At 35.0% G+C, this 15,222-nt stretch overlaps 1 protein-coding gene across 4 annotated transcripts in view; it reads left to right on the top strand.

Moving 5' to 3' along the window:
- BTBD8 (BTB domain containing 8) overlaps positions 1-15,222 on the top strand; it is a 157,609-nt gene that overhangs the window by 20,289 nt on the left and 122,098 nt on the right. For all 4 annotated transcript variants that reach the window (XM_051999997.1, XM_051999998.1, XM_051999996.1 and 1 more), the window contains exons 3-4: positions 6,004-6,266; positions 9,679-9,796. In XM_051999997.1, the coding sequence (XP_051855957.1) occupies positions 6,004-6,266; positions 9,679-9,796 (381 nt within the window). The remainder of the gene's footprint in view (positions 1-6,003; positions 6,267-9,678; positions 9,797-15,222) is intronic.

Genomic DNA, 15,222 nt, shown 5'->3' with positions numbered 1-15,222 from the left:
ATCCTAATAATGTATTGCCTAGATTACAGACATAGTAATTGGTCTGTCTTGAGCCTCTCATTACTCTAGTCTCTCCTTTGTACTTCAACTAGTTATTTTTTAAGTGTAAATCTTACCATGTGACTCCAATCAATTCCTTTTGTCTCAGAAATCAAATTTTAGTTTTAAATTATGCATATTTTTTAAATTAAAGACTATTTCCCTCCTCTTCTGCTTTCTTACTTTCCCATTGAAAGGGGAGGGGAAACTTCTTAATAAATATGGAGAGTCAAACAAAACAAATTTCCTCATTGTCCATGTTCAGAAAATACAGGTCTCACTCTTCATCTTGACGTCATCAGCTGTCCATTAGAAGATGGGTAGGTGCTATGCTTCATTATTAGTCCTCAGGAATCTTATTTGGTCATCACTTCAAATGGAATTCTTAACTTTCACAATTCTCTGTTGTTAAACTGTTGATATTGTTGCAGAAAAGTGATGAGCACTAGTTCTGGAATCAAGAAATCCTAAGTTTAATCATTCAACGTTTATTAAATACTTACTTTGTGTACAGCAATGTGCTGTGCTATAGATAAAAAAGAGACAAAAATAGTCCCTATCCTTAAGAAGCTTACAATTCAATCCAGCCTCAGCCACTTTCTAGCTGAGTGATTTGATAGGGCAAGTCACTTAACCCTATTTGCCTTAGTTTCCTCATCTGTAAAATGAACTGGAGAAGGAAATGGCAAACCACTCCAGGATCTTAGTGAAGAGTATCCCTAAATGGGGTCACATAGAGTTGTATCCAACTGAGAAATGATTTAGCAACAGTAGCAATTAAGTATGGTTCAAGAATCTCATTTTGACCTTGCCCCCCCCCCCCCGCCCTTAACTTTCTAGTTTTTTCTCTACTGTTAGTTTCTAAATTTCAGTCCAATTCAACAAATATTAATTAAGCCCTACCCACATATACATAGTATAGGTGCAGTTTTTGTACTTCATGATGGATAGATCTATTCATAAGAAGCAGCATGGTGTAGGAGATATAAAGTAAACTTTAAAGCTAGGAAGATTTGAGTTCAAGTATGGTTTTTGACAAACATTGCCTAAGTGTGACCTTATGGCAAGGCACTTGTTCCTTCTCAGTGCTTCTGGCAACTGAGACTAAATTGTAAAGGAGATAGAAGGTGCTGATCTGGACTGGTTAAAAGATATCAATCCAGCACTATATTTACCCCCAAAATATTTATATCAGCATATAGTAAGCAAATGTTAAATCTAAGATACACAAGTGGAAAGTTAGGTTGGAACACTGGCCCTGGAGTCAGGAGAAACTGAATTCAAATTCAGTCTCAGAAACTTGACACTTATTAGCTTTGTGACCCTGGGCAAATCACTTAGGATGCCTTGCCCCAAAAATTAAATAAGTAGAAAGGAAGGGCTATGAGATAATGTTTTTCAGAAAGACAATATAGTGATTTTGTTTTCTTAGTCTGCAAATCTAACTTAAAGACCATATATCAAAATTGATTTCTGCTGCCTTTTCCAGTGTAATTGATCCTAGGTGTAATTTGATAGTTTTGTTACCTTCTTAGTTTATTTTTCAAATGATTTTAATAAGTCTCTCCTTTTTCTGTTTCTGTTTTTTCCCTCCGTACTCCTTTGGAACCTCTTTTCAGAATATCTAAAGGTAAATTCAGATCAATGGCTTGCCAGTTCATATAATTTGCTGTTGGTGAAACATACTGGAATATGACTTCATTAAAATGAAATACAGAAAATTATGCTGAAGGGATGACAATTAATACTTCTTTTAAATTTAAAAGCTGATAATTTTTAATGTTCTATGGTACTTTAAAAGTCCAGATAAATTTCTTCACATAGTTTATTCTTGACATTAGCATTTTGAAATATTTTCTTTTATGTGATTATTTATTGTAGATTCTCTTTGGTTTGAACATGTATGGCTTACTTTTACTGTGAAAATACTATATAGAATAATTACCTCTATATATAACTCAGAAATGAGGTCATAAAATGTAGAATTTGCCTTCTTGTCTTTTAATGACAATTCAACCCCAAATAATATAAAGGACAGCTCTTGACTCTTGATTTACCAGAAAGTAATGTTATCTGGTGCTAATTCAGCATTTATTTGTGAGATTAGGATAGTTTAAAGAGGGAAAGCAAAGCAAATCTGAGTTATAGCCTAATGTTAGAACTGAGAAAGTACTATAACAGAATGACAATTTGCAAACTTACAAAACAATACAAGATATAATAAATCGGTTTAACAAAGAACAAATCAAAACAAATCTAGTTTCTTCCTATGAAGAAATATTGAAAAAAAGACAGTGAAAAAGAAAAGAAAGAGACTTTATTGAAATGACAACCATGAAATATATTATTTAATTGGTGCACAGTGGTTAAGGATTAATTGATAAGAAAGGGAGTCAACGATTGATGAAATGGTAAGAATTATTAGCAGAACTTATACTTAATATGAATCAGTATGTTTAAAAATTATCTCAGTAAAGAAATAAAACATTTTTAAAATGGTAAAGTTTTGTAGCGTAACATTTAAGGAATTAATGTAGGGACAAAATCATAGGGACATGATGAAGAATGATTGGAAAGGCTACCCAATAATTATATATCCCTAAAAGAGAGCAACAATTTTTGGTAGTCGTTAGCTATGGTATTCTCTTGTTGATAACACTACTTGGTATCAGAAGAGGTACTGGAGAACTGACGTGAGGTGGTCCAGTGTTCAGTGATTGAGCATAAAGAATTTACAGAGGCTACCAAACAAAAGGAATTGAAAACATTTTTTTCTATCAGTAAAAATAGGGAATAAATAGTCTCATTTTGGGGGGTTGTTTGCTTCTCACATTAAATAAGGCAGAGAATGCCTGTAGGAGGATCAGAAAAGAGGAGCAGACAAATTGAATTAGTAGAGATAAATAAATATAATAAAGAAATGGTGATTGGAGTCAGCTTACCTGCAATTCATCTACAGAGGCAACCTTAATGAAATGCTCTTACTTTGGGAAAGTAAAGACTAATCTACTGATACATATCTAATTGTTATTTTGACCTATTTGATAAGTGCAAGAGCTAGAAAAACTCTTTAAAGCCAAATCAATAGAATATGTTGACATTAGAGAAAAGTAGTTTTGAAGCAAAGTTTTATTTTCTGTATAGCATATTTTTGTATACTTAAAATATTTCAAGGTTTTGAAAGTATTTATTGGAAAGTAAAGTGGTCTTTTTCCCTGTGGTAGTCTTTGCCTTTAACTTTATGATAATTCATTTACAAATACTACTTTAGTGGGTCTAATACTATAGCCTCCTACATGGTCTCTATTCCTTAGGTCTTTCATTACTCCAATCCGTCTTATATGCAGCTGCCTAAGTACGAAGAGACTAAGTAAGTGCTTATTTGCTACTCATTACTCCATTGATTTCATATTTTTTCTGGAATAAAATATAAACTTTTCTCTTTGGCAAATGTAGTCCTGTACAATCTAGACCCAACCTTTTTTTGGCCTTATTGGACATCATTTTTCCTCTTGAGTTTTATAAAACAGCTAAATTGACTTTCTCCTTGCACAGAGTATTCCATCTCCAGTCTTTATGCCTTTATGATGACCTATTTACTTAACTGGAATTTATTCTCTTCTACTCTTTGCTTCAGAGTCCCTCTTTTCCTTTAAGATGTTCATGCATCTCCAGAAAAGGAACTATGGGGACTTAATGTGGATCACCACATAATATTTTCACCTTTTTGTTGTTGTTTGCTTTTTTCTTTTTTTTTTTTTTTCTTTTTGATCTGATTTTTCTTGTGCCGCATGATAAATGTGGAAGTATGCTTAGAAGAATTGTAAATATTTAACCTATGTTGGATTACTTGCTGTCTAGGGGAGGAGGATGGGAGGGAGAAAAATTTGAAACACAAGTTTTTTTTTCCTTTTTTAAAATATATTTTATTTTTCCCAATTAAATGCTGAACAATTTTTAAGTTTGTTTAAGTTTTGAGTTCTAAATTTTATCTTCTCTCCTTCCCCACCCCACTCCCTAAAACAGTAAGGAATCAGATATAGGTTTTATATATACATACAAATACAAATATGTACACATCTCTATATATAGATGTATATATACATATATGTATATGCATGTACATGTGTGTGTATACACATGTATAGATAGATGAATGGCTATCCAATTAAGTAAAATATTTCCATATTTGTCATTTTGCACAAGAAGACTTGAATGAAAGAATGAAAAAAGCATGCTTCAGTCTATTTTCAAATATCAATTTTTTCTTTGAAGATGAATAGTATGCTTTATCATTAAACTTTTGGGAATCTTGGATCATTGTATTGCTGAGAATAGCTAAGTCATTCACAGTTCTTCATTGCACAATATTGCTGTTACTGTGTATACTGTTTACTTCACTTTGCATCAGTTCATGTAACTCTTTTCAGGTTTTTCTGAAATAATCCTGCTTGTCATTTCTTGTAGCACAATTATATTCCATCACAATCATATGCCACAACTTGTTTAGCCATTCCTTAATTTATAGGCATCCCTCTTTCATTTTTTTTTTTGCATATTAACATTTATTTTATTTCATTTTTATTAAAAGTCTTTATTTTCAAAACATATGCATGGGTAATTTTTCAACATTAACCTTTGCAAAACCTTGTGTTCCAATTTTTCCTCCCTGCTCTCCACTCCCTCTCCTAAATAGCAAATAATCCAATATATGTTAAACATGGTAAAGATATATGTTAAATCAATATATGCATGCATATTTATATAATTATCTTGCTGCACAAGAAAAAGCAGCTCAAAAAGGGAAAAAATGGGAAAGAAAATGCAAATAAACAACAAAAAGGGTGAAAATACTATGTTGTGATCCACATTCAGTTCCAACAGTCCTCTCTCTCAATGTAGATTGCTTTCTCCATTATATATCTAATCTATTGGGATTGGCCTGAGTCCACCTCATTGTTGAAAAGAGCCACATCCATCAGAATTGATCATCATATAATCTTTTGCCCTGTACACAAGATTTTGCAAGGGTGAATGTTTAAAACCATCTTAGCATATATTTTGAAAATAATAAAACTATTATCAAAATAAAAAAAGATGTTAATGCATCATCTTCATGAAGCCTTTCTTCTCCCTTCCAGTGGTCTTCCTGCCAGACTGCAGTGTATTTAACTACTGTACATGGATGTGTTTATTAATTTTGTATTTATGCTGTATATATTTTGATATGCACTTGTCTTCTCCGTCAAAATGTAAGCTCATTGTGAATAGGAGTTGTTTTATTCTTTGTACTTGTATTTCCAGTACCTAATTCAATGTCTTGCATATAGTAGATATTTCCTAAAGTTTTATTGATTGTTCGTTGAATTTTATAATTAAGACCTCAGAAGTTATCTAGTTCATTTTAAAAGTACTTTCTTCCTTACTCCATTTGAGGGAGGTAAATATATATACCTGCATTTAGATCCTGCTTCACCTATATGACCTCTTATACATTACTAAAAAAAATGAGGACAATCATATTTTTTCCATAGGGTTGTTGTAATCAACAACCACCACCAACAACAACAGATGAGATAATGTATACAAGGAATTTTGCAAACCTTAAAGAATGATATAAACATCACCAATCATTATCACTATCACCATTGTCACCAACATTTCTGCTACCTACAGTAACCCAGACCTATGGAAACAGAGAACTTATTAGCAGAAGAGCCACTGCTAGGGCAGACAATTCTCTCCTCTTAGACTGGTGCTCTGTGTTCTAGATCAAATAACTCTCTTCATTATTTGAAATTGCTAAAATTATATTTCTTTTAAAATGTCCTATTTCAGACTCACTTTCCCCCACTTAACTCATGTTACTAATATTTTGCCACAGTGAGATAATTTCAAAAACACAGTCCATTGGGAATTTTCAAAGTATCTTAAAAAAAAAAAAACTTTTATATTTTATCACAGAGTTGTATATTCATCAGACAAAAGCATAAAAAACTATGAAGAAGAAATCCTGAGAAAGAAGATGCATGGGGACAGGTTACAGCAGGAAACCCTGAGTATTGATGTAAATTCTGGAAAGAATGCCAAAAATGATGGATGGTCAACCCCTTCCCAAAGGAATTTGACAAAGCTTCAAGATGGAAATTTGACTGGTTCCTCTCTCACTGAAGACTGTCAAGTTCCAGAACAAATCAGTGATAATGGGGACAACTTGTCTTTTATAGGTGGGAATTTTTGGTGGATTATCTCTATTATATTAATACAAGAATACATGTTAATATAATTTGTTTAAAAAATTAATAAATAGAACATTTTCAGTTATTCAGGGTACTAAGTAGGTAATAGGTAATCCAGAAACATAATTTTCAGGCATTTAAACTTTTACACGAACTACCTAATTGACAAAGTTTTTTTATCAGAGTTGTTTTTAGGTAGAATTAATTTGTTGAGCTTGCTAGATTTTTTTTTTTAACTTTCCCAGTGTCCAATAGTAATAAAAATGAACTGCAGTTATCAACCTAGCAAAAGATAGGTAAGTGATAACACAGAAAGGGAAATCTTTGACTCAGATAAAGTACTACTAGTTTTCCAATTTCAACTTTCCTTGTAAAACTATTCTTTTGACCTGTTACTCCAAGTCTCCCATGTTGATATCCTTGAAGTTCCTCATTTCTTATCCAGACAGTTACCAAATCCTTTTAATTTTACTTGCCCATACCTCAAAAGCCAAGGTCAAGTTGTATATTTCTTCCATATGATAGCTCTTCACATACTTACCTTTGATCCCCCCTTAAGTTTTTTTATTTTACAGGCTAAACATTCTAGTTTCCTTCATCAGTCCTGTTTTGGCTTAGTCTTGTCACAGTCGAATAAAGAAAGCAAATTTTACCCACTTGAATGTATATTCCCTAAGGAAATAAACTTTCTTAAATAGACTTTATAAATAAACTCAATCAGGCTACAGAGCAAACAACTTACAGGACTCACCATGGACTAATTTGAGAGAGCTTCATGTCACCAAAGTAACCAAGAAAATTCAGCAAATAAAAATACCATGAAACAAAAAAACTGAAGTAATATAATAATAAGTAACATCAACTCTTCTTGTAAGCTGGTAACCCACTCCTAATATCCATTTAATCAACAATTTTATCTTGAGTCCTAGATGAACCACGTGGTAGTCTGGTCCCTAGAAAACTTTTCTCTTGTATATTCTGGGATAGGATTTGTTCTTGGGAAGAGAGAGGTTCAGTTTGGTTGGATTGGAGAGTAATATCTAAGGTGGTCATCAAGATTGGCCCAAGCAAGGTTGTGAAGGGCCCTCAGGAGTTTAGATTTGGTCCTGGAGGGAAGAAGAATCTGGAGTTTACTGAATAAGGGAATGACACAGCCAGATTTGTTTATTCAGAAAATCACTATGGCAGAAATGGAAAGTGTTTGAGGTAGGGAGACCAATTAGGAAGCCATTGCAAGGAAGGCAAAGAGATCATTGGACTTGAGCCAAATGGATAGCTAAATGGATGCCTAGAGAGGCATTAGGAGAGAATAGTAGGAGACATGTTGTGGGGGAAAATAACGAAGTTTGGCAAATAATTGGAATTGTAGGATGAGAGAGCATGAAGAAGCAAGGATGATACTGACATTACAAACCTAGAAGGCTAGAAGAATGGTGGGACCTTCTGCAGAAATAGGGAATTTGGAAGAAGGGGCAGATTTGAGGAGCAACGCATTAAGACAAGGCTCTCCAAATGTAGGTTGGAATTCAGAGATGGAATACAGCTTCTTCTCACTGGAGAACTAGCATCACTTTCCTACCACAATGGGGAAGGTAGTCGATCAGTGCATATATTTTGGGGCAGTATTGCAGGTGAACAATGAACTGGAAAAATGAACAAAGGGAAAACAAACTGGATAGCATTTAAGAAACTGCAGTTTTTTTTAATTACTAAAAGTTGGTCCTCACCACCAAAAACCTGATTTTTTTTTTTAAACAACAATTTTCTGCTAACAGTACTACATAGAAGAGGCTCATGGTACATACCCAATCAAAGAATAAAGATAAAGCAGATGACCCAGTGGATAGTGGCATCACTTAGTGGGGATGGATAGGCTAATACACATTAATAATATTGGATTTTCACAAGTGGTGTAAAAAACTTTTTCAAAAAATTGGAAAAGGAAATAGGTTAGTATGTAGCAAGACTAGAAGATCCTATATGGCCTGAGTGTTGTGTTGCTGTCTCCCTCAGCATAGAGTTTTGAGAAAGTATTTCTAAGAATGTTTCTTAGAGAGAGAGTGGGTTTGGATTCATTTCTGTAACTCTCCTGGAGTAACTTTATTGGCTTTACTTTCTGCATAATTTCTAATGGTTATCCCCCAATCTAACTTTTAGTCCGGTAGGTTTTTGTCCCCTGATTATCCAGAAAATTTCATATTCAGACTAGAAATTCATTGGAATAGTTGTTTTTTTCTTGAAATTTTTCAGGGAGCCCAAATAATTTCTTAACTCCTCCTCCTCCCTTCCTAACCCCAAGTAATATTTCTCCCAACCATGATTAGCTGCTGTACATGGCCTTCTATCAGTCTCTTCCTTGCTGCAATACAATGTTTACATTGACTCTTCAGGAAAATTTTTGACTGCTCTTCCCAGCTTTGATGGGGGCCAGTGACTAGAGAGGAATCCTGGATGTAGTGGATGAACACCAGCTGTAGAAGCTGACTGATTGAGCTTCAGCTGAAGTTTATTCTTTGGGGGGGAAGAAGGGGAGGGCTTGTAGAATAGGGATGCTGCTATTAAGAGGATCATGTAAAATTAATACATGTGAACTGCTTTGTAAAACTATATGAACTTCAATGACACATGGTATAAGTATATCAACTACTTACTGTGTTCTGGGTTTTATACCAGAAATTACAGAAATGTCCTGAAGACTGAAAAATAGCAACTAGCAAGCACTAAGCTAAGCTCATAATAGATTGTCTAGTTTTTAAAATTGAGATGATAATAAAATTAAACATGCTACTTTACAAAGGTTGTTGTGAGAACATAAGAATATGTGGAAAGTGCTTTTATAAACCTTGAAGCACTACAGAATGTCAGCTGTTATCATAACAGATATTTTATTCCTCTCTGAGAGATGCTGACCTCTTGATTGAAGTGGGGAACCAGAAGGAATTTAGCACAGAAAGAAGATGCGGAAGTTTGATGCTACATAGCTTCTTGTCAAATCAGGTGTTCATAGAGCAATTTTGTTTATTTTGACATAGTCATAGCATCATAGGATTTAGGATTCAGTGATGAAAGGGACCTTTGAAATACTTGAGCTAACTTTATTATTTTATAGATGAGAAGACTAGACATAGAATGTCATACCCCAGAATATCACACATGACCACATTAAAGTATAAAAATATTCTTCTGATGGTGAAATATAAATTACTTTTAAAATCATATTCTTTTTATTCATTCTCTTATGTTATTTATGCTATTTTTACTTGACTAGTAAAGGTAACTGGGGATTTGTTACAAAAAAAAAAAAACCTCATTGTTAGTCAAGTGTAAAAAAAAAAAAAAAATCAGCTGCTTAATCCTGGAAAAATTTCAGTAAACTGTTTTGTTTGTTTGTTTTTTGCAGACAGTTCTGACCTGGAACCTGCATCTGAGTTAGGAGAAGATTTGTTGAAACTTTATAGGAAGCGTTGGTGCCCAGATATTGCTATCTGTACTGATGGGAAAAGTTTTCAAGCCCATAGGTAAATAAAATAATAATCAATTTAAGGTTTATACAGTATTATTGCCTTAATTATAAAATAAGTAATAATTTTGATTATAGGAACAACTAGGTAGTACAGTGGATAGAGCCCTTCGGTTTAGAGTCAGAAAAGATTCATCTTCATGAGTTTAAATCTGACCTCAGACATTTAGTAGCTGTTTCACTCTGGGGAAGTCATTTCACCCTGTTTGCCTCAGTTCCCTCATCTGTCAAATGAGTTGGAGAAGAAAATAACCAACCACTCCAGTATCTTTGCTAAGGAAAACCCAAAATAGGGTCAAAAAGAGTTGTCCATGATTGAAAAGATAATAACAAAAAATCTTGGTTATGCATACAAGACAAACCAGTAGGAAAAAATCATACAACTTTTCAGTCTTGGAAGCTTAAGTACAGCTAACTCTTTGAATTAAACCATTTTCTTTTTTTTTTTAATTTAAAATGTTTATTGCTATCTTTTATTTTTACATCACTGTCATTTCTACATGCCTCCTTCCTCTTTTCTTACTCAAAAAATTATCACTTTTAAGAAAATAAGGAGGGTTGGGGGGGGTGGGGGGAACCACGCCACAGAATTCGCCAGTCTTATCACATGAGTCTGATGATATATGCAGCGCCCTGGAAAGCACCTTCCCCTGCTGCCTTCAAGAGGGCATCCCGAGGTGGACCCTTCTGTTGTTATAACTATGTAAGGGTTTCCCTTCATTTCAGTTTGAACTCTTCATTTTTTCTTATAGCATGGTAATATACTCTAATGTTTACATACCACATCTTAATTATTCCCTAAAAAAAGGTTCTACTTTGTTTCCACTTCTTTGTTACTACAAAAAGTATTTTATTATGCACCATGTGAAACCTTTCTGCTTTTGAAAGAAATAGCTTGGAGCCTATTGTTAAATTTTCAGTGTGAGCATGTGTGCCTCAGGAATCTGCAAATGCTACAAACCAGAGTTAGAGGGATGGTTTTGCTAATAAAATTGATGGAGAAAATACTGATTATGCAGATTAAACATTATAAAGTCGGCTGTGGATCGATATTTTTTTTCCCAGAGATTTAGTTAAATTCCTAAGGCATCTGTACTTGCAATCATTATACCTCAGTGGAACTGTGATCTAATCAGGGAGGATATCCTGTGCAGTGATAACAGATCGAGGACTCCCTCTCCACCCCAATTAGCCTATCTTCTGTGATGGTGACTTGTCTCTTTCCATAAATTAACTATTGAACTTCTGTTCAATGTTCTAAAAGCCTTTCTCAGGTTCAATTATTGTGGTATGTATATAAGTGAAGTTTTCTGGTGGTCAGCCTTCATTCTCAGCAAGGGACTTTTTCTTTTTCTCATCACGTGTTTTTATGGGATCTTTTGCACTCACAAGTATTTTCCTCCATCATGTCTCATATGTGATTTATTGCACCTATTCATGACTATATATGTCTCTTTATTGTTCATCAGTTGAACCTCAGCTTCAGATCTTATGAGACTTAGTATCAGACTAACAGACATCATTGGAACAATATTAGTAACATCAGGACACTAGTTTTAGGGATATCCTTGGGATCATTAAAGGGATTATGCCATTTTCCAAAAACTCTTTTTCCTGTTCAATTCTGTTCCCTGCCAAACTGTTCATTTTCAGTGTCTATCTATATTTACATGTGTAGATCTTATATAGAATTTACATACATATGATTTCCTAGAATAACACCCTTAATTTATATTTGTAATAAATGATAACATTATATGTTATTATAATGTATAAATATTAGATTATGTAATAAATGTGTCACATACTGTACTATATATTATTAGTGCTATATACTGTTATTTGGTAACATTGCAGCAAATCAATTCAGTACATGTATGATATACATTTTGTATGTGTATCTGATACACATATACACACAGACATAAGCACATGCACACTACATGTGATTCTGTGATCCAAATTAGGGAGCCTCATACTTGGTGCCACAAGCTTGGTGTCATTCATAAACAGAATCATCTCAGAGGAGCTTTACCTTCTAGAGGGATCTCTCTTCTACTTGGACTTTATGTGCTACATGTCTTCCATGATAGTGGTAAACACCTTTGGAAAGATTGTCTCCCTAATTTATGCCTTTTTGATATTAATAATCTTCAAGGTCATTGAACAAAGTCATTGCTACTGTTATATCATGTATGATTTTGACGTGTATGAGAGATACTGTTGGCAGCAAAGCCTTTAAGAGACAGTGTTTTATTATGCCACTATGCTTTTTTTAATAGTCAAGAAATAGGTTCAATAAAATTTTGCCTCCTTTACATTTTTCACTCAGTTGTGATCTGGTAGATAGTCTGCTATGCAATATCATTTATGATGTCTTGTTCCTTTCTTGTTCTTTTATCAAGGATATCCTCATTATGTGTGTAGATTAGCCTCATAAAAATTTGTCATGCAAATTTAAGGCAGAATTCCAGGAAAGGGCATGTAATGGGCTGAGGCTTGAGTTGATGCACTGAGGTCCCAAGCACATGAGGCTAAATAGTAATTGGACCATACTCTATTAATATATAAGCTTGGAGAAAGAATGGCCCCCACCCACTCTTTGTGCAAGTCCTGATGTGTTGTATAGGAAATGACGATTTTGGTGGGTGGAGGCAGGGGAGTGGAAGAGGAAGGGGAGGAGATGGCTCAGTGGGTAGGGCACCAGCCCTGAAGCCAGGAGGACCTGAGTTCAAATCCAGCCTCAGACACTTAACAATTCCTGGTTGTGTGACCATGGGCAAGTCACTTAACCCCAACTGCCAAAGCAAAAAAGCAAAAAGAAGAAGAGAAAACAAACAGAAAAGTCGTTGCAATGACAAAAAGAGCTAGCAGAGAGAGAGGTCTGAACTCTCCTCCCCTTCCTCTTCCACTCCCCTGCCTCCACCCACCAAAATCGTCATTTCCTATACAACACATCAGGACTTGCACAAAGAGTGGGTGGGGGCCATTCTTTCTCCAAGCTTATATATTAATAGAGTATGGTCCAATTACTATTTAGCCTCATGTGCTTGGGACCTCAGTGCATCAACTCAAGCCTCAGCCCATTACAAGGGCACACTGCAACAGTGAGATAGCTTAGGAGGGCATAGGCAGATGTAGTCATTGATAGATCACACATGGCTTCTCCTGGCTCCACCATCCCACAGGGTCACATATTGCATGGTAGCACAAATAAAAAGTGGGATTTGTTCTCTTGTGGAAGTCCCAGAACCTTAAGTGTCCTGATTTACATGAGTTTTAAGATAGAGGGTCTGCTATGGCAGCTGTCATTTTGTTAGTGCTATGGAGGATTCCCAAAATTAATCAGAAAATCTGACTCAAGATAAAGAAGGTGGAATTGTCCTCAGGCTTGCTGGAGAGTTTGATTAGCCAGTTCTAATTACTGTTGACTTAGGCAGTTTCTAGGTTCTTTCTTCTGGTTACCTCCTTATGACCATTAATTTTATGTTCATTTACATTGAGTTCTATAGGAAGTTGTCATAATCAGTATTGATATCCATTTTTTCCTATTTTTGACAGTAACTTTTATAAAGTGAGATTTGCAATGGGTTTATTTTTTTTGGGGGGGGAAGAATTGTTTTAATTGTTTTCCATTTATTTTCTCAGTTCTGTTTTCCAGTTTTGTTTTATTTTTAAAATTTATTTGTCAGACAGTCTGACTCAGAAATGATTCCACATCATTAATGATCATACTTATCAGTCAAAATATGACCAGTTTAATCTTTTGCTGGAAGCAGCTGGTGGCTTGGAGTCAGGAAGAGCTGAGTTCAGATATAGCCTCAGACAGTTCCCTAGCTGTGTGACTTTGAGCAAATCATTTCATTCTGGTTGCCTGACAAAAGGTTCCCCTGGAGAAGGAAATGGCAAACACTTGAGTGCCTTTGAGAAATCCTTGTGGAGGGCGGGGCTATACCTTGAAGTGTTATCCCCTTTTTACAGATGATGAAACTAAGGCTCCAAGAGTTTAGGTGACTCATGCAAAGTAAAGCTTGCTTCCCTCCCCACACCACCTTTTTCTCAGTTGCCTGAAGTGGCACAAGGGCCTTCTTAGTTCTGAGCTCCTGCTCAAGGTCCAGAATGATGGATCGGAAAGCACCTTCTGTGGCCAGTGTGCTTCTTGTTGCTCTCTTCACCATGTTTCTTGCCACTATGTACATATCCCCTAGGCCAGACAACACTGTGTCAGATTTTTCCTGTTTACCTGTGTGGCATTTAAAAAGTTTGAGAGATGTAGTTTCTGGGTAATCATTTTATTAATAATGCTAGTCTTTTATTAAAATAAAAGGATTGATTATTTGGCCATCTCTCTGGGACCAAAGGCTGATGGTAGTGGGCTCACAATGTATATGTCCTTGGAAGAGTGGGTGTTCCTGAGAGTGGTAGCCAACTCTGATCGGTGAATAATTAATGAGAAGAATGAATATTACAATGAGTGGTGAACCTATTCTGATGAAGGAAGGTTGTAACTGATTATTTCATTTATTTCTAAATCACTCCTAGCCTTTGGGAAAGCTAGAGGAAGAATCTATATCCTCCAAACCCAAGCAGAAAACTCTGCATGGGATTTTTGTCCTAGATTAAGTTGGATTGGATATTAGTACCTACATGGTGGAAAATGTTAATCCCATCTGTTATCAGGCTTGTTCTTCAGAGGCTGAGCTTTGAAATGAGGACTTTGGAAAAGGGAGGGAACTCCCTTATCAAATCATTGGTTGTTAATAAATTTTTTCACCTGCTGGATAAGTGCAAATTGAAAAGGTATGGGGTTAAGGAAGGAAGCAGAGATATATACCTGAGACCCAAAGCCTTAGGTCGTTTTAGTTTGTAAGACACAAATATTCATGTTCTCAGCATCTATATTAATATTCTGCCTACTGATAAATTGAGACTTATTTCCAGTGTAACAGCTTCTGAGCCCTGAAGCCATTGCTATTAGGGAAGAACAGGATCCTCTTCCCATTTATATTCTATATACATTCCTTGAGTTTGGCCTTTCTCACTAGGTTGTCTATCAGTTGGCAGACCAGAGTGAACAACAGCATTTGAAACCATAATGGGGTTTTTATATATGCAAAGTTCAACTCAGATTGGGGTTCTTACTTGTTCTGGGGAACTGAGTCTTTATGGGAAAATATATATTATCCTGAGACCTTCTGATGAAGATAAATTTCAAGACCTGGCTTTAAATTTTCCACTTCATGGGGTCAACTATTTTGTTTATGAATTGTCTATGCAAATTCCTATTCTTAAACTAGCTTCTTTACACGTGAAGACTGCTTCTCCATTTATATCCTGTACGTATAAATATTAAGAAAATAGGAACTAGTTTTATTAGGCACCTAGTAAGAATAATTACAAAGATATGTGTTATTTAAAAAAAAA

This window comes from Antechinus flavipes, chromosome 4 (genome assembly GCF_016432865.1).
Source record: "Antechinus flavipes isolate AdamAnt ecotype Samford, QLD, Australia chromosome 4, AdamAnt_v2, whole genome shotgun sequence".
Classification (NCBI taxonomy): Eukaryota; Metazoa; Chordata; class Mammalia; order Dasyuromorphia; family Dasyuridae; genus Antechinus; species Antechinus flavipes.
Note: the sequence above shows the minus strand (reverse complement) of the source record. Positions and strands in the feature narration are given on the sequence as shown.